Below are 25856 nucleotides of genomic sequence, written 5' to 3'. Positions count from 1 at the left end.
TTTGCTTAAATCCGATACAATTATAAAAATCTTTGTATTACTTTTGCATTTTATATGAGACCATAAAGGCTATTATAGTCTGTTCTTTGTTTCAAAGTACATTCTCTGGTTTCGCTAAATATGGCAATGTCAATCCTACCAAATGCCAACATAATGACAAAAACTGGATGTGACGTCACTCTAAGTCAAGATATACGGAAATCAGAAATGGCTGCGATGGGTAGTGGACGAGGGACGATGGATTCCCAAAATCAAGTGCAAAGTGATAATGTAGATCGTTTAAAATTGCTTTATCCTAATGTGAACGAAGATGAGACACCCCTCCCGAAATCATGGAGCACGAAGGACAAATTCAGCTACATCGGTCTATCACAGAATAATCTTAGAGTGCACTACAAAGGTAAGAACTTTCAAGGTTTGTTTATCGGGTAGTTAATTGCGACTCTGGTTACTGCATGAAGATGTTTAAGTACTTAATAATTTTCATTTAATACATAAGTATTAATAGGGGTTTTTGACGTGTCAGCTTAAATGCAAGCATCGAGTCTTAGCTGTCATGCAAACAAAGAAATCAGCTGATCGTATATTTTGTATCAACATTGATAATAAAACATTCATGCTGGCATTTAACAAAAGCTTTTTCGTTTTCTTTTAATGTAATACAATAATCGTAATATTGTAGACTTAAGGTCTCTCCTTTGAACAAAATATGTCTAACAACCTTTATCTATAAATCAATGCTAAAGTATCACTTTTTTGTTAGTTTTTCTTTGATATGATACGTAAAAATACCACGTACGAGTTGGCATATAGCAAGTCATTGTTTAAGTTTGCTCTTGATTGAACTGGATTAAGCATTTGTATTGAACATCCCTGAAACAAAAATTATTTTTGAATTTTATAAAAAAACATCCCTTTATTATTCTTTATTTAATAAATAGATTTTTGATTATTAATAATAAATATTTATTTTTAATGAAATTATTTTTTATTTTCTATACTAAAAATTCTTTTAAATGGTTTTTTTTATTATTTTATAACTTGAATTAAAAGTCCCAGGACATAATATGGGTTGGTAAATATAATATATTTTGAAAATACAATCGTAAGTATTCAGTGTCAAACAATTGTGTATTAAAATTATTTTTGTAATTTAAAACATTTTTAAACATTACTCTAAGAGCAATGGATAAAGAAGTTTAACAATGAATATTTCTTAAAATATAGGTAAAATATACTTTAACTAATTATAAAAGTACATAAAGCTAATTGTATTCAGTCATTTTACAGTCTCTATATGAAATTGTGGATCAGTTAATTATGGGCTATTCATGTTTATTATTTGTTTTCCTATTAAAAAATTCTAAATATCACTGAAAAGGAAAAAAACAAAGTTTCTTATCTAATTATTTTATCATTAATATTCATTAGGGATTAGATAGATGTGGTTAAAGGTTATATTTAAGAACATTTGAGTAAATATTGTAATCTTTAAATAAAACTTATTACTTACTATATTTTAAAATGACATTCCTATATGCTATTTGTTTGTTTGCATCACAATTAAATTATATGCATCAGCATCTGGAATTTCAATAACTTATTCAACATATTCCACTTTACACATGATTGCAGATATTTAACTGCAGTTATTGGCTATATTATAATATTTTGGTCTCTTCGGTATTCGTGGCAATCAACTTTAAATGTATTGTAAAATAAATTTTAATTATAAAATTTTCTTCAGACATCACCTTATATTATCTGCTGATTTGTATCATTGGTAGTTCTGATTCCCAATGAATTTAATGTCGATTAAATTTTACGCACTTCTATTTTTACATACCTGCCGATAGTTGATTATTCATCAATTAAATCCTTAACTTATATCACGTCGTGTCGGGTGTCGACCCGTACTTGAAAAAGCCAATGCACCTGCCCAAAATTGTCTAGACTTAGTCTAGACTCCAGACGGATTCACATCATTTTGAGGTCTGTTTTAGTATAAAGAGCTTATCAAATGACAATGTTACGATTAGAATCGATACAAATCTCGCAAGATGGGTTAGTCTGTGTATTTTGAAATAAGAAGTAGAATAATGTTAATATATAATTAATTTCGTTTTCGATGTTTTACTTTGTACAATTGACTAATGCAAGAGGACTCTCCAGTAAATTGGTAATATGTGAATTGTGATTTGACACAGTCTAATTCACAAAGCCTTCGTTCGAAAGTTATTTATATCCGTTGCCAGTTGCAGTAGCGATGCAGTCGATGTGAAATTCATAATCTATGTTCTATAATGACCTAATGAATATCGATTGCATTCCCGACTACCTCACTTCATACCTGCGTTAATAATTGAATTGTAAAAAAATGTGTTTTCGTAATCATCGAAAACGATTGAAGCACCAAATCACATATTACAAGATGGTACGCATGAATTAGGAGTGTATATTTTTTTGTCGCTTGATTTAATGCCAACAATCTTAGATACAATAGAGCAGTTGTGTAGGCAGAGCGTAGATCTTCTGATATTCCACGTAGTATGTTGTAACTACATATTTGTGACGTGCTTGATTGTTTATGGAAGAATCGATTATTTCCGCGTTTGAAATAGAATATAATTATATCGTACTATTAATTATTTTCTGCGGTTATGCTTGAAAGTTAGATTAAAATATTTTTATTTATGGAACACAAAAGATACAGTTGACAACTAGATGTTATTCAGGATTCTAGCTGGGATTGTACATGTTTGTAGGAAGTATAAAAACCAACAGCGTGAAGGCTGTTACTATTATTATGTGATACGTTTTTATATAAATCTTGTTATTCGTAACGTCAAACGTCAAGAAACTTGTATATATAATCACGTAAACTAGAAAACACTCATCTCAGTGTTACGCAATTATTAAATTATTTCTAAACTTGTAATTCTACTCCGAAAGTATTCTTGTATGTTTTGTCTTTGTCTTAAAAGTTTTATGAACAGGTTTCAAAAAGTATTATTGCAAACGGAGATAAGTTCTTACTTTGGAAAATGTCACTTATGGAGATTTCACCCCAAGGGATAGAGGGGTCGTGAGGGAATGAGGTCATGCAGTGCGTGCAACTTTCTGAAAATGACCCCTCGTAAATTTATTCGTAGATCTATTGACATGAATTATGCGAAAACACTGTAGTTATTGCCAACGTATACGTCTGCGTAACTTTTATATAGTCTATAATTGGATTGATTTTTTTCATCTAACTATCGAACTTTTAGTCAAATTAAATAAATGGAAATGAGACAGGTTGATGTACGGCAATTTTTTTTATGATTTAGTTCTTTAAGGACGCGTTTCTTAGCATCTGCGAAGATTGATTCAATTTTCCTTTAGACAACATTGTATTGACAGTAAATTATGATATATTTATGTAATTCATTCACATATGTATTGACACTGCAATAGTTTTCTTTATCTTATGTCTTTGAATTTATATACCGCTGATACGTTAATTACCTAATATGATTAATGTCTAAAATGAATTGTATTACTATAAGTTTAGCTCATCGTTGCTTAAGACACTCGTTTACAATTCGAAAGACTCCTTGTCCTTAGGTCATCGAATGTCTCAAGATCAGTCAGAAGCAATAGGAAGATTGCTCGCTAACTGGATTAAACTTATTCTCTTTGTCTTTGTTCGCAGTCAATGAACCGTAGTGCTCATTATAAGGTTCTTCAATTGTGGCGTTACAATATATACGATATAGGTTTTATTTTTAACCTTGACTTTGATTTTTTGTGCTGAAATTGGCGTGCCTTTTTAACAAGAGAGTTTATCAAATGAAAAACAAATACCTTAACTATGCTGTACTTAACAGACACCCGATGTTGGTCGCTTGCAACATTTGCATTTTACATTACTTAACCCACATTTCAACAGTAATAAGAATGCACTAGGGACTAATTATATATATATTATTATAATAGTCTATTTTATATCAATTACATACTGTATACGTACGTACTTTTCTGTATTACAAATAGTAAATGTAAATAAATTGTATTATAGTATATGAGAACCTTTAAATACGTCTCAAATATACGTTGTTTCTCTGCGACCCTTTCCATAGGTCACTGTGCGTATGCGCATACTTTCTGAGTAAGAGGCAATTTATTACTACAGTGGTATAGTTTTCAAATATGGAAATCCTAAATTATTTTTAAAAATGAATTAAATTTTAACATTGATAACTCAAAATCAAGCTAGCTTTGTGATGCTGAGTCTTTTATAATTTATATTAGTAAATCAAATCTTTTTTGACCACAAGTTACGGAACGTCAGATAGGACTGACGTATTAACCTGGTAACAAAGAAACAGGACTGGATCCTGCTTCTTTGTTTGGCGTTTACAGAATATTCGTATCCCAAATAGTTGACGACACTGCTATACGGCGCTCTGCCAAAACCTACGATGCATATTTCATCATTTACACTAACATCTGCACTTCTGCCGTAATATATAAATATAGAGATTAAAACAGAAAATTACTTATTTACTCGGAATGTTTACACGTTAAAGTCACGTAAACGTAATCGTAAAATTGACGACAAGGTATTCAAAAGTCCCGAAGTTCAATCATCGCAAAGTGACGTGACTGTCACTCGTCAAGGAACAAGATATATTAGAAAGGATCAGCAACGGAACGATATACGCATTGGTAAAGGGCTTTCGTAACAGGACCGAAATGGTGCATCTACTAACTAGGTCAAGCTCGCTTGCGTTGGGTCGCCACGTGGATCCCCACCCTCGCATTACTGCTCTGCATTTTAAATCCATTCTTATGCACTCAACATAAGGCCTATATTCGCTGCCTTTATTAAGCTTGATGGCCTTGCTTCCGAGGTGTATGAATAGGAATATCAGATAGTTGAGCATTGAAAAATCAACCGTATTTTTTATGGCAAAAGGATGAGATTGCATAAATAACAATTCTTAAAACAATGGTAATTTTACTTTGTTACATTTGACATTAGGACTTTTCAGTTGCTATGCTCTGATTTTTTTGTTCAGTTGAACAAAATACTTCATATACATATTATTTTCATTGAGACTTTTCGTAACGGTTTTATAATTTAAATAGTAAACACTTTTTAGTTTAACGATGTTTCTTTTCTATTTATCTAATTTGAATAAATATCTGAGGTCAAGTTCTACTTGCTACTGTGTTAAGAGATAATAATTACATGTAAGTGGAATCTCTATAACTCGAATGTCAACGAAAATGGAAAAAAAATACGATTTTATGAGTTTTCAATTTCGAGATACATATTATGATTTAACTGCTGAAGTTTCGACTTACAGCTGTGCGATTTCTATATGTATTTTTCGATTTTATAGAGTTGAATTTGAATAACGATTCAACTTTAGTTTTACATATCAAGTGAACTGTACACAAAGAAAATCCGTTATCTTTTGAATTAAACTATTTGCAGATTCTTTATTAATGATTTTTTCAAGCTCAAACAACGAACCGAATACATTACGTTACTTAGAAAGTTGTGTAAATGTATTTATTAATTGCACGTGTACAGGACAAAAACAATACAGTAGCTCGAACCCGAACATATGTTTTGGATTTTATTAATGCTATTATTTCGGGGAATTCCAAGTAAGACGTCATTATATTTTACGAAACCGACGGAGTCTCCTTTTTGAAATTCGATAAATATGTTTTATCAAGGGAATCAACATTTTATTCGAGTTACAAAGTCTAAATAATTCGAGATACCGCGTATTTAGGGGTTTAGCGGAAGGGAATTGCAATTTTATTCGACTTACTGAGGATTTCGACTTAACGAGGTTCGACTTATACAGATTCCACTGTATATAGTTATGAGTTCGCTGCTCTAAAGATAGCTGTAGGTCTTATGTAAACGCCTACGTACTGTATGACAGTAAAACTGAGCACATTAATTAAATGGTGGATTAGACTTACTTTAACGTAATTCTCTCTCATTTCATTTGGTTTTTGTTAAGTATGTAGATTACTTGCCTTTAAAATGTCCCATAGAAATGAATTTCTATGCGTTTCCATAGCGCTTAAGTTACATGAAGTATTCATGTTAAGAATGGTTCGTGTTTATCAGTGTCAAGTTGACCGCCGAATCAATGTAGGTCGCGCCCGCCAATATAGGGTCAAGTTCATTTCACAAAGTTAATCCCAGGAGGGTGTCTATGTCAAAACTATGGCGAATTTTGTTTTAATCTACCTAAATATTATATTATTAAATAACATCACATCACATTTGTTTGCGGACAGCGTCAAGTCAACGTTGGAAATTGAGTTTCCATTTTGTCTACTGAGTACTTTAGTTTTTTTTTGTTGAATTTGTAAGTCTGTCGAGCGTATGATACCAAGCGTGTCATACGAAGCTTCACAACTTTTACAGCGTTAACAAAAACTTGCCTTCCTCGACAAACCTGATTCTATGAGTGATTCTTATATCTGTACATGCGATTCAGATATTTACAATATTGAGTAGGTTGAATACGGAAAATACCTAGAGGAGAGACCTTAGCGGCATTATAAAACAGGTTTTAGACGTTTGACCACTAAATTAGTTTAAAATAATTAGTAAAATAGTGTAATTAGAATTAGTAATAGATGATAAAGTATGATCCGCTCCATAGCACCACTTTGCTCTTATTGCTCGTTTATCAGGAAAAAAAACTTTGCATGGTTTGCGATAATGTCGCATATCGCTCGCATTGCTTTGCGTCATTTGCATAATGTTTGCTATAAAAACAAACATTGGTGAATGCTATTTTAGTGGATTAAAATCGAGATGCTCTACATTGAATGTAACGACACTGACGCAGTCGACTGCGTCAGTGTCGTTACATTATCCGTTAATCCGTTAATTAATCCGTTAAAACCAGCCACAATGTGTCTCAAGCATTGGAGAGTTGTGCCCGCTTCGAGCTTCCACTTCTCTTACTCGCCGCACTACTGGCATAACATTAAAATCGTTGTGTTAAGATTTCTGGATTGGATAAGGACCGAGCAGCTGGACGCGTAAGTGGTGTATGGGGCTCGTGTGAACTGTTTAATGGAAGTGGTTTTCTCTTTTGTAAGGTGGGACGCAGGGTCCGGGAAGAAGACCCCACCTGCCCTATTTCCACTTACGCCTCTGGATGTATCGTACGTGCATATAATATATATGAGCTTGTTAACAAACAGCGCAAGGAAAAATAATGTCTTTTATCTCTCGATATTGTTCGTTTCGATTTGATTCGATCGTTTTCGTGACTATCTGTTTGAAATCAACTTATAAAACTATAAAGCGCAGTTCTATATGTACTGTAACCGAGAATTAGGAAATAGTTTGCAAATAGTAATTTTTAAATAGACAAATGCTCTGTTTGTTAGCAAAATTATTTAGGTGTAGAGATAATGTGTTGTGTCTAATTAGTGGTAGATTTTCTATTGTTTTCCTAACCTTAAGGGCCTACAATTATTTTATATCCTTCCGACATCATACAAAACTTTAGTAACTGACAATATCGTTCTGGGGTAGAAGATTTTAGTATTAAAAGTAATTGCAGACCCTAGAACAATTTACGTTTCTTGAACTATATTATTTTCAATATGCTAAAATTCATCCTGAACTTTAAGGCTCGATTTTCATTCGCATTCCCAGTAGTGACTTAGTATGCTAAAAATTATAAAAATATTAAGCTCAATGAATAAATTGAGAATGGAGGTTGTGAAATGATTCAATTTATGTAATGCTGTACTTAGTTGCGGGTGTCCCGCAATGCGCTGCTCTTACGTGCCCTGTTGCCTGACAACAGCCTTAACGGCATAGGTTAAGGTCATACGAAAAAGTTTACAATACAGTGTAACTCCATCTAACGTCCCTCGAATTAACGACGAATTCCCTAAATCGTAAAAATCAATTGGGTTTGGTTTTTTACTTTACATAGCATTACACACTCTCAATACCGACAACAATGGAGCACTAGCCAATCCTAGCCCGCAATAAATTCGATTGTCGGCATCATGCATACGAACCTTCTAAGAAATACGTTATTTTTGTTTACAAATTGGGGTTGCTTGCACGTGTAGACTGTTGTTGACCATGACTAATAATTAGGCGTCATCGATTATCTATACGTTTTTCTGCTCTCCATTTAACGACACTAAAACATCGCTATAACCTCAGGTTTTTAAAGCCTAATTTGTAATTTCACCTAATTTTGTTATGCATGAAATCGTAGTCATTGTGTGAGCACGCGAGAAGAGACTCAGTAAATGATTAGCAATGAAGGACTATAAATCCGAATCCAGAGATTACACAACAAAAACTCTATAGTAAGTGAGCCAAGTATTAACACGCTTTATACATTTCATGCTTATTATAAACTGTTTATATTATCAACCGCGTTCGTTCGTTCGCGAATCCTAAAGCGTTTTTATTGAAAAGCGCTCGGGCCTCAGTATTGATTAAAACTCTTCAAAAGTTTGCAAGAAAATTACAGACCACAATGGTCAGGCTTATGCAATATACATAACTGTGTCTTTGCAACTGTTTGGAATTCTGTTAGTAAAATTCAGGCTTTGAAGATTCTGTAGGAATAACGTAAAATTTTGAATCTGAATGTTACTGTTAACACGCACTGTTACTACTTAGAAAATAATAAGTTATTAAGTTACCGAATCGTCGTCTTTCAGGAAAATATTGCAAAGAATCCTTTCATCATTGCTCAATTAATGAAACTGAATGTTGATAGATAATGTTTTCCTCGTATTCGCGGTATTTAAAGTATTAATTACTGGAGTGGCTTCATAAAGCGACTCGCCCGTCTACTTTTTGTATTAATATAGCGGTTATGGCTTGTATGATAGCAACTAATTTATTGCATGTTTTTATGCTTTATCTAGCAAAATTTAATAGAAATATGTTCCTGTTTTCTTTAATTATTGACATGAGTAGGGGATTTTGTATTAAGCATTCCTGTAGGCTGTTCTTAGTTGAATATACTTGGGAATTACGGCATGTTACTATTAAAATGGATAATTTAACACTTCTACGAGAAGTTTTTTTTTTTGAATTTATAAGCTGTCTTTTAGTAGTAAGAACTTGCTACATAAAGCGGCTTGTAATAGGCTTCATTTATCATACTACATTTCGGCATTCAACATTATACAACAATCATCTAATTGATTAATAAAACTGTACTTCTTAATTCATGAGTGTCTTATATCTTTTATTCGTCTCTTCGTATGATTTCGTCCGTTGGTGATTCATTAGTCAGTAACCGCTTCAGGTGGAGGGCAATGTATTACTCATTGCGAACAAAAAACACATCAGTATTGTTAATGATACTAACATTTCCTTTATAACATGGATTTAATTATGTGAAGGCAGTCTTGTCTTAAATTGTTCAGTCGTTCACCTTTATCGTTGAGTCTTTACCCATAATCGGTAATTATTTATTTGTGTATTCGAATTTGAAAGAAAATTAATATCAACAAATTTTGAAAACAGATTAACGTCGATTAAAAATTAAATTATAGTCATGCTTTTTCTAAATCAAATTCCTTTACAATGAAGTAAGGGTGATAAGCTAAGTCCAGACTCTGAAACTAATTATAAGTAATGAAAAATAACTTATATATTTAATTCAAGATCTGAGCTCTAGCTATTACGCTTATCATGTATGTTTTAGAGTCTATACGTGATAGATTACTTTTATTCGTCATATTTTTAATAAAAACGCCATATCGATTATTCTAAGAAGTTTGTTTAAATTTAATTCGATTACACTCGAATAAAACTTTTTCCTAACCCAATGTATTAAAAGTTCAACGTTCTTTCAGTCCTAATTAGCTCGTTAATGATAATGATATTACAAAATTCTTAAAATCTAAAAAACTAAAACCTATTAAATAGTCAAATATGTATAAATTTTACGGGCATTACTGTAGCAGAATAAATAAACCGCGTTCGTAAACATGGGGTTGTTAACCTGCGCGAGAGACGCTCACATCTTTGGAATACGCACTTTGTTCTCGACCATCCTTCGAGAGAGCATATATGCGAAAATTTATTTCGCATTTATTGATTTTAATTCTGCGAACGGTTTCAGATATTGCAAAAACTATTTCTACGAAAACCTAGTACATAGTATTACAACCTCACTAGTTTAAAGATGGGTTGCAAAGTATTAATTTCTGATCGTAAAAATTAGGCGTATTTATTTGGTGGGCGATTTTTAAGATATCTATGCGTTGGCGTGGCGTCTCCATCTACACGAACGCCGTGGTTAGAAACGATTGTTTTGCGTGGTAACGGGACTACATTTACGCAGTTTTTACTACGGTCGACCTTGATACGCTTGATAATGTTTACCAACACGCGCTCACCGTGCTATTTACGTGTGATTCTAATATATTTAGCAATGAGTTGTCTTTATGTACGCTTTTACATTCACACCATGATACAAACCCACTCTTACTTCCGCATATATCTTCTATTTAATAATCATTATTAATATTAAGCGGTTAGCAAGTAGGATATACAAGGCAATCGTGGATGGTAAGATCGGGTAGGCTAGGCATTGTCATACATACCTGGACCAAATCCAGAAAGTAATAGAGAAGGAAAAAGTTACAAGTACCCATGACCGACGAGCATGCATGGTAAATATCTTGAAAGTAGATGATAAGAGAGGTATGTCAACAAGTAGAGATCCGTTCTTCGATCCGTGGCTTCTGCCTACCATTTCGGGAAAAAGACGTGATAATATACCATGTCCATGTTCCACTTTAAAATATACGTGATAATATAAATAAATACGAAATATTCATTTAGATTTTTCTAATATGTTTTGTTTTAAAAAGGTTAAGAAGCAAGCAACAAGGTCGTTAACACCGAAAAGTTTTGTATTTGGTTGTAATTCCAGTATTTATATTCTAATTCTTGTTGCGTAACGTTTGTGTAATTCTCATAACATATTTCCTTGTAAGCTGACATGTTGACATGACAGAATATGTAAATTTGTATTGGTTTTTATTTGTGGGTAATATTATCTAATTAATATTATAACGTCAAAAGCACACGTTTTAATGAAACGAACGCACTTATCTATTCCAGTAATAGTGGCGCATCGCGATCATATTTTTATATTATTTGACGCTTTTTTACCATCTTGGTGCAAAGTGCCAAGTTTGCCTATTTGATAGCAGTAATTTTTTATAAACTTCAGCCAATTTTAAATATTATATTTTATTTAAACAGTGTAGGTAAAGAATATATCAACAAATTACACTAGTTTTTGAATCCCAATCAAGTTGTTTATTAGGGCACATGTAATATGAGCATTTGTAAAATTACAGGTCATGGTAAAACCCACAAGGATGCAGCAAGCGTACGTGCCACACATCCCATACCGGCCGCTTGCGGGCTCTACTACTTCGAGGTGCGCATCGTGTCCAAGGGTCGGGATGGCTACATGGGCATCGGCCTGTCGGCACATGGCGTCAACATGAACAGACTGCCCGGTGTGTACTAGCCCCAAGTAAGAGTCCTTAGGTACTCTACTGCTGCGAGAAACATCGCTACGATGGCCTCTACACGTATACCTCGCATCTTTAGAGCTCGTACACGATGACCGCTGATCTGCCAGAGCATCGAGCCGCTCGAGTATTACCTCAATACGTATAGAATTTTACAAATATTTCAGTTCATTTTCTGCAACAGTTGCATGAATTACGTGATGTTTCAGGGTGGGATAAACACTCATACGGTTACCATGGTGACGATGGCCACTCCTTCTGCTCGTCCGGAACTGGGCAACCTTACGGTCCCACCTTTACGACTGGTGACGTCATCGGCTGCGGAGTGAACCTTGTCGACAATACCTGCTTCTACACAAAGAACGGACATCATCTCGGTATCGCCTTCAGAGGACTTCCGGTGCGTGTGATGGTATCTAAGATTTTTGAGAATAATATTTTATTGATAGATTGCTACCGAGGTACAACTACAATTGGCTATTCTAAATTGTGAAATTATAAATTATTGAATTTGTTCTTCATATTTAATTTTATAATGTAATTTCGTTAAAATACCTTGCAGCCCAATCTGTATCCAACTGTGGGACTTCAGACGCCTGGTGAGGTAGTAGATGCAAACTTTGGGCAGCAGCCGTTCGTATTCGACATTGAAGACATGCTGCGAGAGTTGCGTGCGCGCACGCGTCTCGCAATTGACGAATTCCCACTACCCGATGAGCAGGGCCAGTGGCAGCAGGTGCTTCACAGGTGCTTATGGAATGTTATTATAGAGTTTTACGTCATTTAGTACAATTTTCTTTTGTATTTAAACAAGGTGTATAAAAAACAATAGCAATAATAAAATAAGATTTTCTAAATACTGAACAACACTGAAGAATATAGTTTTTATTTTTACGGGAATTTGAATCATTTTTGTATTCATTTGACGTGATTAGTAATGGTATTTATTACTTGTTAAGATGATAATCATTAGTTATAAATAAATGAAAATTCATAAAAGTATATATAGAAGAAACTATGCCGTAACAACTTTTGGTGTTGGCCTCAGATTCCTAAGTCTGGTTCTTGAACATTTTTCTTCTTCAAATGCAAGTAGGTTATCATCCTTCCGTGGACGACACTCGCTATAAGGATAGGAGTTCGAGCCCATTTCGAACACCAAAGTCAAGTTACGAACTGCTATATTCTCTTAATGTGATATATAGGGCTTAATGATCACTTTATCTCCTAACAAAATAGAAAAATAATCGACTTTAGTTCAAGGACATGCCGGATTACTCACGTATTCCTTTACAAGCGAATATTGCATATAGAGAAGTCAGTATGTCGCATGGTTAACTATGCTCATTAAAATACACAAAAGTACACATACGAGAGTAAATATTTGCAGTCAAAAAGCTATAACTTTATTTAAATTTAATTTTGATTCGGTCATAGCATGATCTATTTCTTAAGTTATTGTTTTTTGTTTAACATATGTTGTTACGGAGTTTTTGTAGATTTTGATGTGTATACACTGTAGTATGACACTTTGCTCTGATAGTTTCCGATACGTACGCGATTTTTTCACAATTTTTCTGTCTTGAAAATATTCTGTATGTTCATCAGGATATAGGTTTTTAACGATGAAATATTTTTTCAAATCGGTCCAGTAGTTTTGGAGCCTATTCAATACAAACAGATGCCAATAGAATCTAACAAATTACACAGTTTTAATATCTTATTGAAGTATTATCTGACTGGATCTCCTTCCTAAGTCTCGGGCGTGTTTGCTTTTCACTTGTACGTTTTTTATAAGCCTCCAAATGTTTAATCGTTAGATAATTTTGTAATTCTTGTCTTTGATTTGTTGCAGAATGGTGTCATCATATTTGGTACACCATGGGTACTGTGGATCAGCTCAATCCTTCTCCCGAGCCACTGGCCAACACATACACGAGGATATCGCCTCAATCAAGAATCGACAACGTATGTATAATTAGTTTATAATAAAATTTCGGGGTTGTAGGTGTCCATGAGTTAGCACTTTATTCTATGTCACCGGTCTGCTTTTTGCCAATATTAATATTTTTTTATGACAGTTTTAGGTAATGGTTGTCGTATCAATGAGACAAATTATTAGAAAAATATAATATTATACTATTGTGAATCTGTCATCATATAAGTTAAATAGTCTCTGCGGAAAGTATAATAATTTTATTTATTAATGAAATAATTTAGTTTATGTTGGCCTAGTGGCTCCAGCGTGCGACTCTCATCTCTGAGGTCGTAGGTTCGATCCCCGGCTGTGCACCAATGGATTTTCTTTCTATGTGCGCATTTAACATTAGCTCGAACGCTTAAGAAAAACATGGTGAGGAAACCGGCTTGCCTTAGACCCAAAAAGTCGACGGCGTGTAAGGCTCAGAAGGCTGATCACCTACTTGCCTATTTGATATACAAATGATCATGAAACAAATAGAAATCTGAGACCCAGACCTAAAAAAAGGTTGTAGCGCCATTAATTTTTTTTTATAAAATAATTTATTTAATGATACTTTTATTTATTCAGTATCATAGTTCCCGTCGCCCTATAATAACCTAACGGTATCATGAAAAAAAGTCAGACAGACTTATACTCTTAAGTTGTCAAACGTGTTGTGACTAAGTTTCAAATAACATCATTCTAACATCCCCTAACATTAGTCAAATCCATATCCACTTTATGTGTTAGAGTACTTTGTAAAACTTAAAAAGATTGTACTATGTATTCCATTATATCCATGGCTGAATGACCATCGCTGCGGAACACGTCTGCATCGCAGTATAATGCTGATCCAGGCCTAATTACAACCTCAACACACACATTACTCACTAAAAAAATTACCTTATTCCTTTTCTTCTATAATTTTAGTTATTTTTCTTTTTTGATTATTATTATTATTTTGTGTGTTTCGTTAGTAATAAATGTTATGTCTATTTTCTACTATTGAGCTGTTTCAAAATTTTGTTTTAATTCCCAGAGACAACAGCCGTACTTTAGTCATTTATTCGATAACTTAAGTTTTGTTAATATTTTAATGATCAGTCAGTTTCCCATACTTAACTTTGGGATCGTTCAAGTCTTACGTCAAGCAATTTTTGGAGATTCTTGCCCCCCCCCCCCATGAAAGGCGCCGTAACGTTTCTGTTTCAAACAGTAAAACGCTTCGTGACGCAACTCCAGTGACTCTTAAAGCCTAAAACTTACCATTATGTGGTGTAAAGTACTGGAAAATGGAGAATAAGATTAACAATAACGCGTAATTCAATCCCCGCCCCGCATCGTAACGTTTTACAAAAGGACCCCCCCCCCTCTCAAAATTTGTTACGTAACACTTGAACGCTCCCTTTTATCTTAACAAACAAAATAATGTTACAGGGATATCTTCGTTGGTGCTAAGCGGTCGGATCGGCGAGGCGATAGAGAGTACACGGCGTTGGTATCCGGGACTCTTGGAGAGAGATCCAGACCTACTCTTCTTGCTAAAGTGCCGCCAGTTTGTTGAGATGGTCAATGGCACGGCTGATGATGCACAGGTTTGTATCATATCTCACATCATATGTCTTATTCTTTTTTATTTTATTCTGTGTTGTCCTCTTAAAGAACTCAATTCCTTTTTAATTTTTTGTTTGTTGCTCATTCTAAGTATAAAGTTTTATAGTCCGTTGGGACACCTTTTTTTAAATTAATAAATTTATCATAAAATATTTGTAGTAATCAGAAGTCCTTATGATACTAAATTGTTTACTATAATTTATACGTTACTTAAAATTTTTACGTGTCTTGAAATATTTGTGTGTTGAAATAAATAGGTTCTGACATTAGCTTTGAGCTGGTTGCTTTGTTGCAGCTGTGAGGTTTTGGGTTTGGTACGATTTTTAATACCCCCAACATAGCAATAGATGGTTATCAATTTAACATGTATTATTTTTTAAATTTAATGTATATATGTAAAACGCTGGTAGTTTTTGTAAAATTGTTACCTGTGCATTATTCTCTCAATTCTATAGTAATATTGTTTCGTTCAGAAACGTTACGTAAATTCGTTCTAAAATTTTTATAGCCACTGATTTCAGTCTCATTTCATACATATTATGATAATTTAGTCACGAGCCGCGCCTTATATATGTACTGCGAAATTTCTATTACGAAGTGCTAGTTCACAAATTGTATCAGGTATATTCCAACAAGTACATCAATATTGATTCAGTAGTTTTTCCCTTATCCCTGCATTAAAAATGGTGTTTATTTTGATATTACTAATATTTTATTATCGTCTTTCAGCAGTGCGGTGGGACCAACCACAATGGCGTGGCGACGTCGGTTATATCTCACACCTCGAGGGCGCATTCGCCGGCCTCTGACCACCACACACACAACGGCCTCCATACTAATGGTGAATACTGATGATTCCTAGATCTTTATATGAACCACGTAAATGTATAAACAATAAGTTATTTTTAATAATTCTATTTAGTAATATAAATATATATAAATGGTGTTTACCCCAACACAAGTGTCTCTGACTACTTACGGGGGCGGTCTCAACTCATGTATTAAATGTAAAATTTGAGACACCATTTTTTTTTGTGTATAATTTCGTTTACTTATATGATGGGTCTCCACCTTTGTCACCAAGACCAGTGGTTTGAGTGGTCGAGGATGCGAGGTCGGAGGGAGCGCGCTAACATACTACCTCCACATTTTTTTTTAAAGGAGATACGGTTATATCAAAAATTGTATTTTTACAGGTGTGACAGATATAGAGCAGAAGCAAAATTGTGATGTAGAAATGGTCCAAGCGCCACCCACTACGGACTCGGCCGCTTCACCCAACGGTGAGCACGACGGTAAGTACTTTTATTATTATTTAAGATTCTACTTATGTAATTTAAATATAAACACTATGCTAAGTTTGGAAATTAAGTCAAGAACTAAATTTTTGAATAGTTCCTCCGTTTTTCCGTCTGTTATAGCGAAAGGAATTGGTGCGGCAAGTACCAGTTATTTGGTAATTAATTAATTTTTAACAATATAAATGTCGCAGTAGAGTAGTTAAAACAGAGAGTTAATTAAAAATCGATATTCCATTAAGTCGCTAAAGTTCTGTCAGGCAAGTGAGTGAACGAAACGTTTAACGAGTTTCTTAAACGTTCCTAGGCAACAAGACTAACCTAACCTAACTTAACCATTTACAATAAAGCAAAACACGGAATTTCCAAGCTTCGTTCTTCAGCTCTGACATCGAAATAACAATAACAAATGAAATAATAATGGCGGAGTCTTGTTTTACCATCTTGTTTTACATTGTTAATCAACACGCTGGCTTTCGGTCAGACAGATGGTTAAACGTTTTCGATGCTGCTTTATTTAAATCAAAATGCTAGCGACTTGATTGAATATCGACATTTAATTAACTTCCTAGAGATTCAATTAACTCTCTGATTTAACTACTTTACTGCGACATATATAGCATCAAATGAGCCTCGTTACTATTTGGTTTACGAATCTCCAAGGTGCAAGCAGTGGCCTTACAAAAAAAAGTAATATATACACAAAACATTTACGTTTAAAAATTATGTAAATACATGGTTAATTATTATTTGCACATCATATCACTCGTACATAATATTTTATTTATAATTATCTTTTAATAACATTTAATATTTTATTTGCTCGTCGCTTTTTAGTTATAATTATTTTATCATAATATTATTAATATAATATATGTGTCTATAGTATTTTGTATTAATACCATCCCATTTCGATACCAAAATTTCGATGTATTTGAAACTTTCCTTGTAGTCTATGGTTTTATACGAATTATGCAGAGATGAGTAAAATGAATGAACCCAAGTTCACACAGGATACATGGCCCTACCGTTTTATATTATAATGATTTTCTTGGGATGTCATAACGTAGATAGCATGCGGCCTTGTTAATCACGCCATCCGCCATCTGCCCGGGCTCTGGAGAAGATTCACGTATTGCCTTAATATTGAGAAGCAAATTGAGGGTAGTCTACGTAATTGAGGGTAGTCTAACTAATTGAGGGTAGTCTACCTACTTGAGGGTAGTCTACCTAATCGAGGGTAGTCTACCTAATCGAGGGTAGTCTACCTAATCGAGGGTAGTCTACCTAATCGAGGGTAGTCTACCTAATCGAGGGTAATCTACCTAATCGAGGGTAGTTTACCTAATTTAGGGTAGTCTACCTAATTGACGGTAGTCTACCTAATTGAGGGTAGTCTACCTAATTGAGGGTATTTGAGCAATAATAGTTTGGGCAGATGTTTAATGGATATACGCAATAAGTGGATCTTTTCCTATGTGGGACTTGCACTTAGGGCTTCTTATGTCATTTGCGCTAACGCATGAGTCATCTCCGGGAATTGCAGGACGTACCAATGGTAAGGAATTTACGTTTTGATGATTTTTAAGGGAATACGGCCGAGTCTAAAAGAAAACATACCTAGACTCGATCGTCTTGCCATTTCAAATTGTCATTTCATACACTCGTATCGCTGCCAGAAGATCAATATGACAAAGTGACACGTGACACAGTCTGTATGAAATAGTATTTAGTCTCAGGGTGTGTTTCACAATATATGGATAAAGTACCAAATAGCTATAACACATACATTATTTGGAAGATGATGGGCTCTATGTGACGAACAGCGCTATCTGACAGTCGTGAAACGCAACAATAGTGTTTATCCTATCAATAAGTAATAAATAGCTTATTTGGAACTTATCCGTACATTGTGAAACAGACCCTCAAAACTACAATTAGCCATATCCGCAAATTGTATGCAATTCGAAAAGATCACTGTATAGGTCTATATAGGAACTTATGCTGCTTAGTGACATGGGTAAACATAGAAATACGAGCTTTTGCTATTGCCAACAATAGAAACACACGTCAAAATGCATGTGGTAGCGCCCTGAGTCAGGTCGCAGGTTCAGCGAGGGTGGTGGTTTTAGGTTCGGAGCCGGTGAAAGGCATGCCGGGCGTCACCGCGTGCGTCGCCGCTCTGCTATCGCCGCGCCGGTTCGGTGCGTATCGTATTAATGTCGACCGGTCGTGCCACGTGCTAGCTAACGTTGTTAATATTAACAAGATTATTCGAGTCTCAGTAATTTGCTTTTAATAGGCAAATTCTCCCGTTTGCAATGTTCCTAACAAAGCGCACATTAAAGCCCGATTCACACATATGAATGAAGCCACAGTTCCGTTAACGTATCCGCTCATAAGTATCAGTGATACAGTATTGCGTCAGTTATTCTATTCACACATGTACTCCGTTTACGGAGCTTCAGTTAAAACGTGTCCGTCGTCAAGTAACGTGATTATGGCTCTGTTCAATACTACGGAGCTAGCTGTTGCTTTAGACGAAGAAGAATAGCATCAAGAAAAAAAAAAAGAAAATGGGTGCATGAAGCACGGCAATTCAAAGAGACAGAAGGAGAATTCATCATGTTATACAAAGAATTAGTTAAAGATGATCCTCCATTTTGATTTCAATATCACGGCGTCAGTGATCCGACAAAAAATATCGTTGTCAACAAATCCGTCCGTGATTGCCGGTGTCGGCACTGACACTGGGAGCCAGTGTTGCCAGATGGTCTCGACGACGTACCTCTAGACTAATTTGATTTCCACGCAGAAATCCTCTAGGATGCCCTCATCAAGTGGATGGTAGCATGGGCGATTAAAACGGTGGTCATGTTGGGATTTTTGGGAAATGAAAGGCATAATGTAAAGTATCTGTAATAGAAAATGGATTGACAGGTTCAAGTTTTATTCGGTTTTTGCGATTGCGACCATTTTTACTATGTGTTCGTACTACAATTTAGTTCCAAAATCAGGAACATGATACGTTTTGAAATTTCCCCTAAAAAAAACCCCCAAATATTCTTTCCCCCTATTCTGCCCCTAACACGCTTAAGAAACCCCTAAATCTAGGGTTAAATCCTCTGATCTGGCAACACTGCTGGAGCACTGTGTCGTCACTGACACTGACAAGTGGGGATGCGTTCATAGAGAATGTATGAAAGAATATTTCGCACTGTGCCGGTACTGTGTCGGATCTGTGTGAATCGGGCTTTATTTCTTTACTCACCTTACTTTTATTTCTTAAAGGGTAGTTTGATGCGAACGGGTCACCCGTGTATTAATTAGCTATCGCTTGACACGAAACCTGGTCAGTGTGTTGGCGTGAGATTTGTGCGTGCATTTGGTCTCTTCGACTGACTTCTCTCTTATCAATTTAACAACTGATGTCTTCTAACATTACTCATTTTCATAATCTAATTTCACGGGTCGAATTTGCTGTAATATTTGGTTGTAACTTAAAAAAAATCTTTGAAAATATTTTCAGTTTACAGCAAATTTGACGATTCTATAATGTCCATTTGAATAAACTTATTTGCATTGGTCTAAGACTTCAATGCTTGTTGCAATGAAAAATTTAACATTTCATCATTGGTTGAGCATGCAGATTAATGGGATGGTTATCAAAACATGGCGATATATATTATGTTATATTATGCATGTTCCTTGTTTTCTTTATATATATATATATATATTATCTAAATAACGCATGATATACACGGACGGATACATACACACAAACTATCACGTTTATCGATATCATGACGTCACTTTCCGAAATCCCTTGCCACGTCTGTGTGATTGGTTATCGATTGTACTAATTTCTTAATTATTTAGCGAATAAGTAAGTACTTAGATATAATTTTTATTATATTAAAAGTTACTACCAATTCAATAATTATAATAATCAGAATATATATTAAAGTATAAAAATGCAAGAGAAACTTTGTAATTGATTTGAGTTAGTTTATGATACTTAGGTTACTGTAAGTTCTTAATTGCCAGTAAGCAGTAACAAATAATAATATTTAAAAATGTTATATACGTACTAACACATATGTATGTACAGAAGGTGAAGGTTGCCGCGTAAGCGTGGAACGTATGCTCTCGTTCGGACGAGAGCTGTACGCCATGAGCCAGAAGTTGTCACAGGACCATTTCCACAAGTCAATGCTAGAGGTATAGTATAAGTTTACCCACCTAATCATCAGGCCAAGCCCGCAATTTTCAGGCACCAACGTTATATTATTATAAATGAAATGGTAACAGATATCTATATTATTTTCCGAGTACATTACGATTTACAAGTTTGCATCAGTTTGAAGTTATTTAAAGAAACATTTGAAGAAGCAAATGCCAATCATAATTATTGACTATATACTATATGTGTCAATTAAGCGGTTCTTATATAGAATCATCAACTATAAAATTAAAATTATGCATTTGTAAGGAATTAAACACATTTATTGGGAAGTTATAATGTACATTGCAGGATGCCTTTAGCCTGTTAGCTTATAGCAACCCATGGGACAGCCCGCTGGGCTGGCAATTAGAGCCAGTGCGCCGCGAGGCTGTCTGCGAAGCGCTCAATTCCGCTATACTGGGTAAGTATACTACACTACATAAACAAACAAAAAAGTAAATCTATGTGGATCAATAATTAAAATTTAAAAAAATACAAATAAGTTAAGAAAATAAATATACTCGTTGAGGCAATAACGAAAACGATAGTTTTAGCGATCTTAGTGCGCGAAATGGTCGAAAAAATTGGACTAAAGGAGCGTTCAAGTATTACGTTACGAATTTGGGGGGGGGGTCCTCTTGTAAAACGTCATAATGCGGGGCGGGGATTGAATTACGCTATATTGTTAATATTTTTTTCCACTGTCCAGTACTTTACACCACATAATGGTAAGTTTTAGGTCACGAAACGTTTTACTGTTGGATTGGACAGAAAACAAGATTCTCCAATAATTGCGTGACTTAATACTTGATGTGATGAAATAAATTGATGTTGCTGCTTTTTTTAATACGCGCTGTTATAAATACAAAGAAATTTCATAATCGAATCTATCAAACCGAAAGATGTCTGCCCTATTAGATCATTTAATAGATGTACCATCTACGCGTGCATTGAACACAATAATGTTGCGGTAGACAATTCACAAGAGTGACATTGACTATTATTTGCTTTGATAATGTTTAGGTAAATTTATCTTTCGAATTCGTGTTGAGATCCTGTAATGGTAGAAAATAAAATAAATAATAAATTAAATCGTATAGTCCTGATTATAATAAATGTGTCCTTTATAGAGTTCCAAGGTATGCCGTGGATATCGCCAGTGGAAGCGTGCGTGTCGCACTCCCGAGAGCTCCTACGGCGTATGGCGCGAGCGTCCCTCGGCGCCTGTGCCTTCGCCGACCTTCCCGCACTTCTGCGCCGCTGACCCCCGCGCGCCGCGCCCCGCGCTTCCCGCCCCCACCGTCATCGCCACTGATGTTGTCCCTTTCGATCGAATCATTTACAGCCTAACGGAGTGAGACGAATATAACGTAAGCGTTTTGTTTTTGTCTCCATACGGATTGTTTAGCGGAGTGAGACATCGTACCCCTGTTTGGAATCGTTTTACATTTTATCTCTTGTTTATGGAGTGCCGACAAATGACCAAAGTACTTACGCTTTTCATTTTGATAGTTGCTTTTATTTTGTGGAAGGACGCCTTTGACAGGCTAGTCTCGTAACGTGACAAAAATCAAAATTGCAGTGTTCGGTGCGAACGATATGGACGTTACTAGCGGGTGTGCTCGTTAATCGGAAGTGGTAAACGATATCACTTCCGACTTTAATACATAGATATATTATAGAATATAAATATTAATATAATCGGTGACGCGGGGCACTACTTATTTTATACGATAGCGAGCACTTACATAGTCATTGTATGGTATTCATGTACGATCGCCCTGTTTTTGATTTTGTATATGGATTTGTGATTCGTCAATTGTATTCGTCTACGTAACACGTAGATAAAAATAAATAAAAAAATGCTCTAAAATGCTTGTTACAATAAAGATGGGTTTTGTGTATGTATGGCCTACGATCAGTTGCAATGTACGATAGGCAGTAGCGTGGGTTGTAGGGTTTATAAGACTTATAGTGCCGCCGCTTAAACCTAACTTTACCGAGCTTTTTGTTGGCCAATTAATTGGAAGCGAGTGAGCGGCCGCCCGTATGTGTTCATTACAATTTATCCAATGCCTAAATCAATTCAAAAGTCAATCGAATTTAAAACTTAGCCTGTTTTAACAACCACTGCAACGATAACGGCTAATATATTTAAATTTGTATTGAATTATCATGAATCTCCCAATTGCAATTTTGTATCTAAGGGTAAGATTCGGAAATGAGACTTAGCGCGAACTGCGACCAATCTAATACGTTTTTGACATACGGGAGTCGCACTTAGCAGTCTCGTTTCTGAATCTCGCCTAAAGCTAGTGATAGGTATAAAAAAAATATTTTCTTTTTCATAACGCCCTGTATCTTTCATACTGTTCTTAATTTTGTAAAAATATTTTTTATTCGTGATTTTAAATAATGACTAGACGAGTAGCTGCCAATTAATTGGCTAAAAAAATAAATAATATAATAATTATAATGTGAGACGAACTGTTTGCGAGTAGTTGATTAAGTGTTAAGGTCACTGCTTTTGGTGCACACGACCGGTTCCGTAACTTACGTACAGTTAAATCATTTCGGACTTTTTCGTTGATTACCTTTAGATTGAAAAATGTTTTTTTTTTAAATTGGAAAACTAGTTCTTAGAATTTAGTGTTTACCCCCGCCCATGGACACCTGCAACACCAGCAGGCTTGCAAGTTTGATGTACGCATCTCTTGATGGCCCAAAGTCGGAAGTGTTCGGAAATACGTCAAATGGCAATCACTTAATTAAGTATTCGTAACGACGTTTTGTGAAAGCGAACACGTTTTTCACGGGTCTATTGGCCCTTCGTATATTTTCTTCTGTTTTAGTACCGAACTCTACTGAGAGCTACTGAAATTATCCATAAAACGATTTAACAGTTCTATATTAAGTTGGTATTTAATTGTATTGTTAATAAGATGTTCAAAAGACGACTAAACGGTCGAATCGTCAGTTTTACTTCACTTTCAAACCTGGTTTTGATTTAATGAATGTTAAATTAACTGTACATTGATTAGTTTTGTATTGGCTTTTATGGTTATCCCACGGAAGTGAAAATAAGCTCTCTTTGATAGACCCGTGTCGTGTGCCCAGTTTGATGTAAAATATTATATATGACCTTTCGCCGATTTCTAATAGCAGAATGTTTTGTAGATACAGTTGGACGCACTAACATATTAAACAAAAAAATATTATGTACGCGTTTTGTTGTAATATAATGCGGAGGTTTTCTTGGAAATGTAAATAGACTTAGATGTGTTAGTGTGTCGGGCTAAGACACTGCTTTGTAAAGACGATTCTACAATATTGTTCGTATATTGTATTGTTTTCTTTTTTAATAATATATTGTGTTTAAACCGTCTAAATGATTTTTATTTCTGAATAACCTTCATAGAGGATATCCTAACTGGTATAACCTTGTTTGTAAATGGACATTGGTCATTATGTTTTAGTAATTAGCTTTTTTATTGCGCTAATTTAATAGTCAAATTTTTTGCCTTATTATGTCACGCTATTTTGGCGAAGACGGATTTAGATTTTATTAAATTATTTAACAGGCAATAAGCACAATATCAAAGTCATTATAACTTATCGTGTTAGGGTGTATCGCAAACATTATCGATGTGTTGTATGTTATTGTTGTGTTTTTGCACATTCCCCTCTATGTGTAAACTAAACACTACCTACACATATTTTATAGGTAATGTGACTTATACATTATGATTCGCTAGATTTATTAGAGCTATTCGATAGGTTTTTGAATACCATTTTAGATATTTATTAATGACTACTGAAATTGTTTTTTTTTGATTCTGGCTTTAAAATTCAAATTAAACATACATTTAAAAACTTACGCACAATGGACCTATTGACCGTCTAAGTGCGGAAACAGAGTCCACACATACATACATTTAAAAACCCGCTGAAACGCTTCGAACAAGATGGCGTCGCACAAGTACCTATAACGTATGTCATATGTCATGTCAGTAGACACGTTGGCAAACGCCATTTTTTTACGTATTACATTATTTTTCGATGAAAAACAGTCTCCGATGAAATTAATTTCCAAGGTAGTATAAGGACCAAACAGGCGATGACCGTTAAATGTCACGTGGCTGGCCGTATATGCAATACTTTTAATTATTTGATATTAGATAATTAATGATTACAAGTTACTCCATAACGCTTTTCAATGTCATTTTTTATACAGACTACTATCAATAACATTTTATTCATACATGATATCAAATTACCCCAAAAATAATATTATTCTTTGAATTGCTACTGTAATAATAAAGTTTATCCTGGTCAAGGAAACAATTAAAAAAGTATATATGATGAGAGATATAATGTCAGTTAGTTACAGTATTAAAATGTTATCTATAAACGTAATTCGTTGTTTGATTGGAATTGATTATGAGAAATCGATGGCAATACTGGTAGAACACGCAAGCCGCACACCAATTGTATAGTTTAAAAGTCAAATTCAGTAATGCTAAAAATCGATAACATATAAATATTTTGAATGATTTTCTATGATTGTGAGTGCGTTGCCGGCCTTTTATTACTTCGATACTCGATTGCTCAGAAATAAATAACAATATATTTTAACCTTTAGTCTTTAGGACCCGTAAAAATTAGAAATAGTAGATAATTATTCCTATTGTAAAGAAACGTAAATTTCAACACCCTCCCATTTAGGCAGGAGTCCATTGATTATAACGAATCATTGAATAATTATGATAATTCTCTTAAATTATGGGCTTTTGGTGATTGGAGGGTAGAATTGTCTAAATTATTGATAAAGAATAGGTTCTTTATGGTAATTTCAAACAAATTATCATCCTCTGTCTATATCAAAATCGTTAGATATATTTGCACAATACATACTTTTATGACACTTATATGTATTTCAAGTAACGATCTCGAACAAGTATAGCCGGGCCGAGAGGAATTGAATGAAAACATATAATATTTACGTTGAGCGGATGTAGCGCTGCACTTCTATAGCGGACCACAGATGATAAACCGCATGCAATATATTACGAAAATAAAGAATACGTATTATGGCTGAACGTTATATCGCAGAACAATGTTTTTAAAGAATGTAATTTAAAACTTCGTTTTATATGCCGTGATAAAAGTTCATGCCATTGCA

At 34.6% G+C, this 25856-nt stretch overlaps 1 protein-coding gene across 5 annotated transcripts; it reads left to right on the top strand.

Moving 5' to 3' along the window:
• Positions 1-198: 198 nt before the first annotated feature.
• LOC123715949 (ran-binding protein 9) lies at positions 199-24057 on the top strand. 5 transcript variants are annotated; one of them, XM_045671341.1, is made up of 12 exons: positions 199-400; positions 11395-11559; positions 11784-11986; positions 12137-12321; positions 13430-13542; positions 14975-15132; positions 15881-15992; positions 16348-16446; positions 18582-18653; positions 20561-20670; positions 20984-21095; positions 21805-24057. In XM_045671341.1, the coding sequence occupies exons 1-12, from the start codon at positions 208-210 to the stop codon at positions 21936-21938; spliced, it is 1656 nt and encodes a 551-aa protein (XP_045527297.1). In that variant the 5' UTR covers positions 199-207; the 3' UTR covers positions 21939-24057. The 5 variants fall into 5 exon arrangements, with proteins under 5 accessions (XP_045527297.1, XP_045527294.1, XP_045527293.1 ...); XM_045671338.1 differs by having other exon boundaries at positions 202-400; positions 11784-11974; XM_045671337.1 differs by having other exon boundaries at positions 202-400; positions 15884-15992.
• The last annotated feature ends 1799 nt before the right edge of the window (positions 24058-25856 follow it).

Source organism: Pieris brassicae, chromosome 11 (genome assembly GCF_905147105.1).
Source record: "Pieris brassicae chromosome 11, ilPieBrab1.1, whole genome shotgun sequence".
Lineage (NCBI taxonomy): Eukaryota > Metazoa > Arthropoda > Insecta > Lepidoptera > Pieridae > Pieris > Pieris brassicae.
This window is presented reverse-complemented; position numbering and strand designations above follow the sequence as displayed.

Excerpts from the sequence above, each read along its gene's own strand:
- LOC123715949 (XM_045671341.1), top strand. The coding sequence starts at position 208 with ATGGCTGCGATGGGTAGTGGACGAGGGACGATGGATTCCCAAAATCAA. Across the intron at positions 11,560-11,783 it reads CAACATGAACAGACTGCCCG|GGTGGGATAAACACTCATAC; the intron begins GTGTGTACTAGC and ends GTGATGTTTCAG. Across the intron at positions 15,993-16,347 it reads CAACGGCCTCCATACTAATG|GTGTGACAGATATAGAGCAG; the intron begins GTGAATACTGAT and ends GTATTTTTACAG.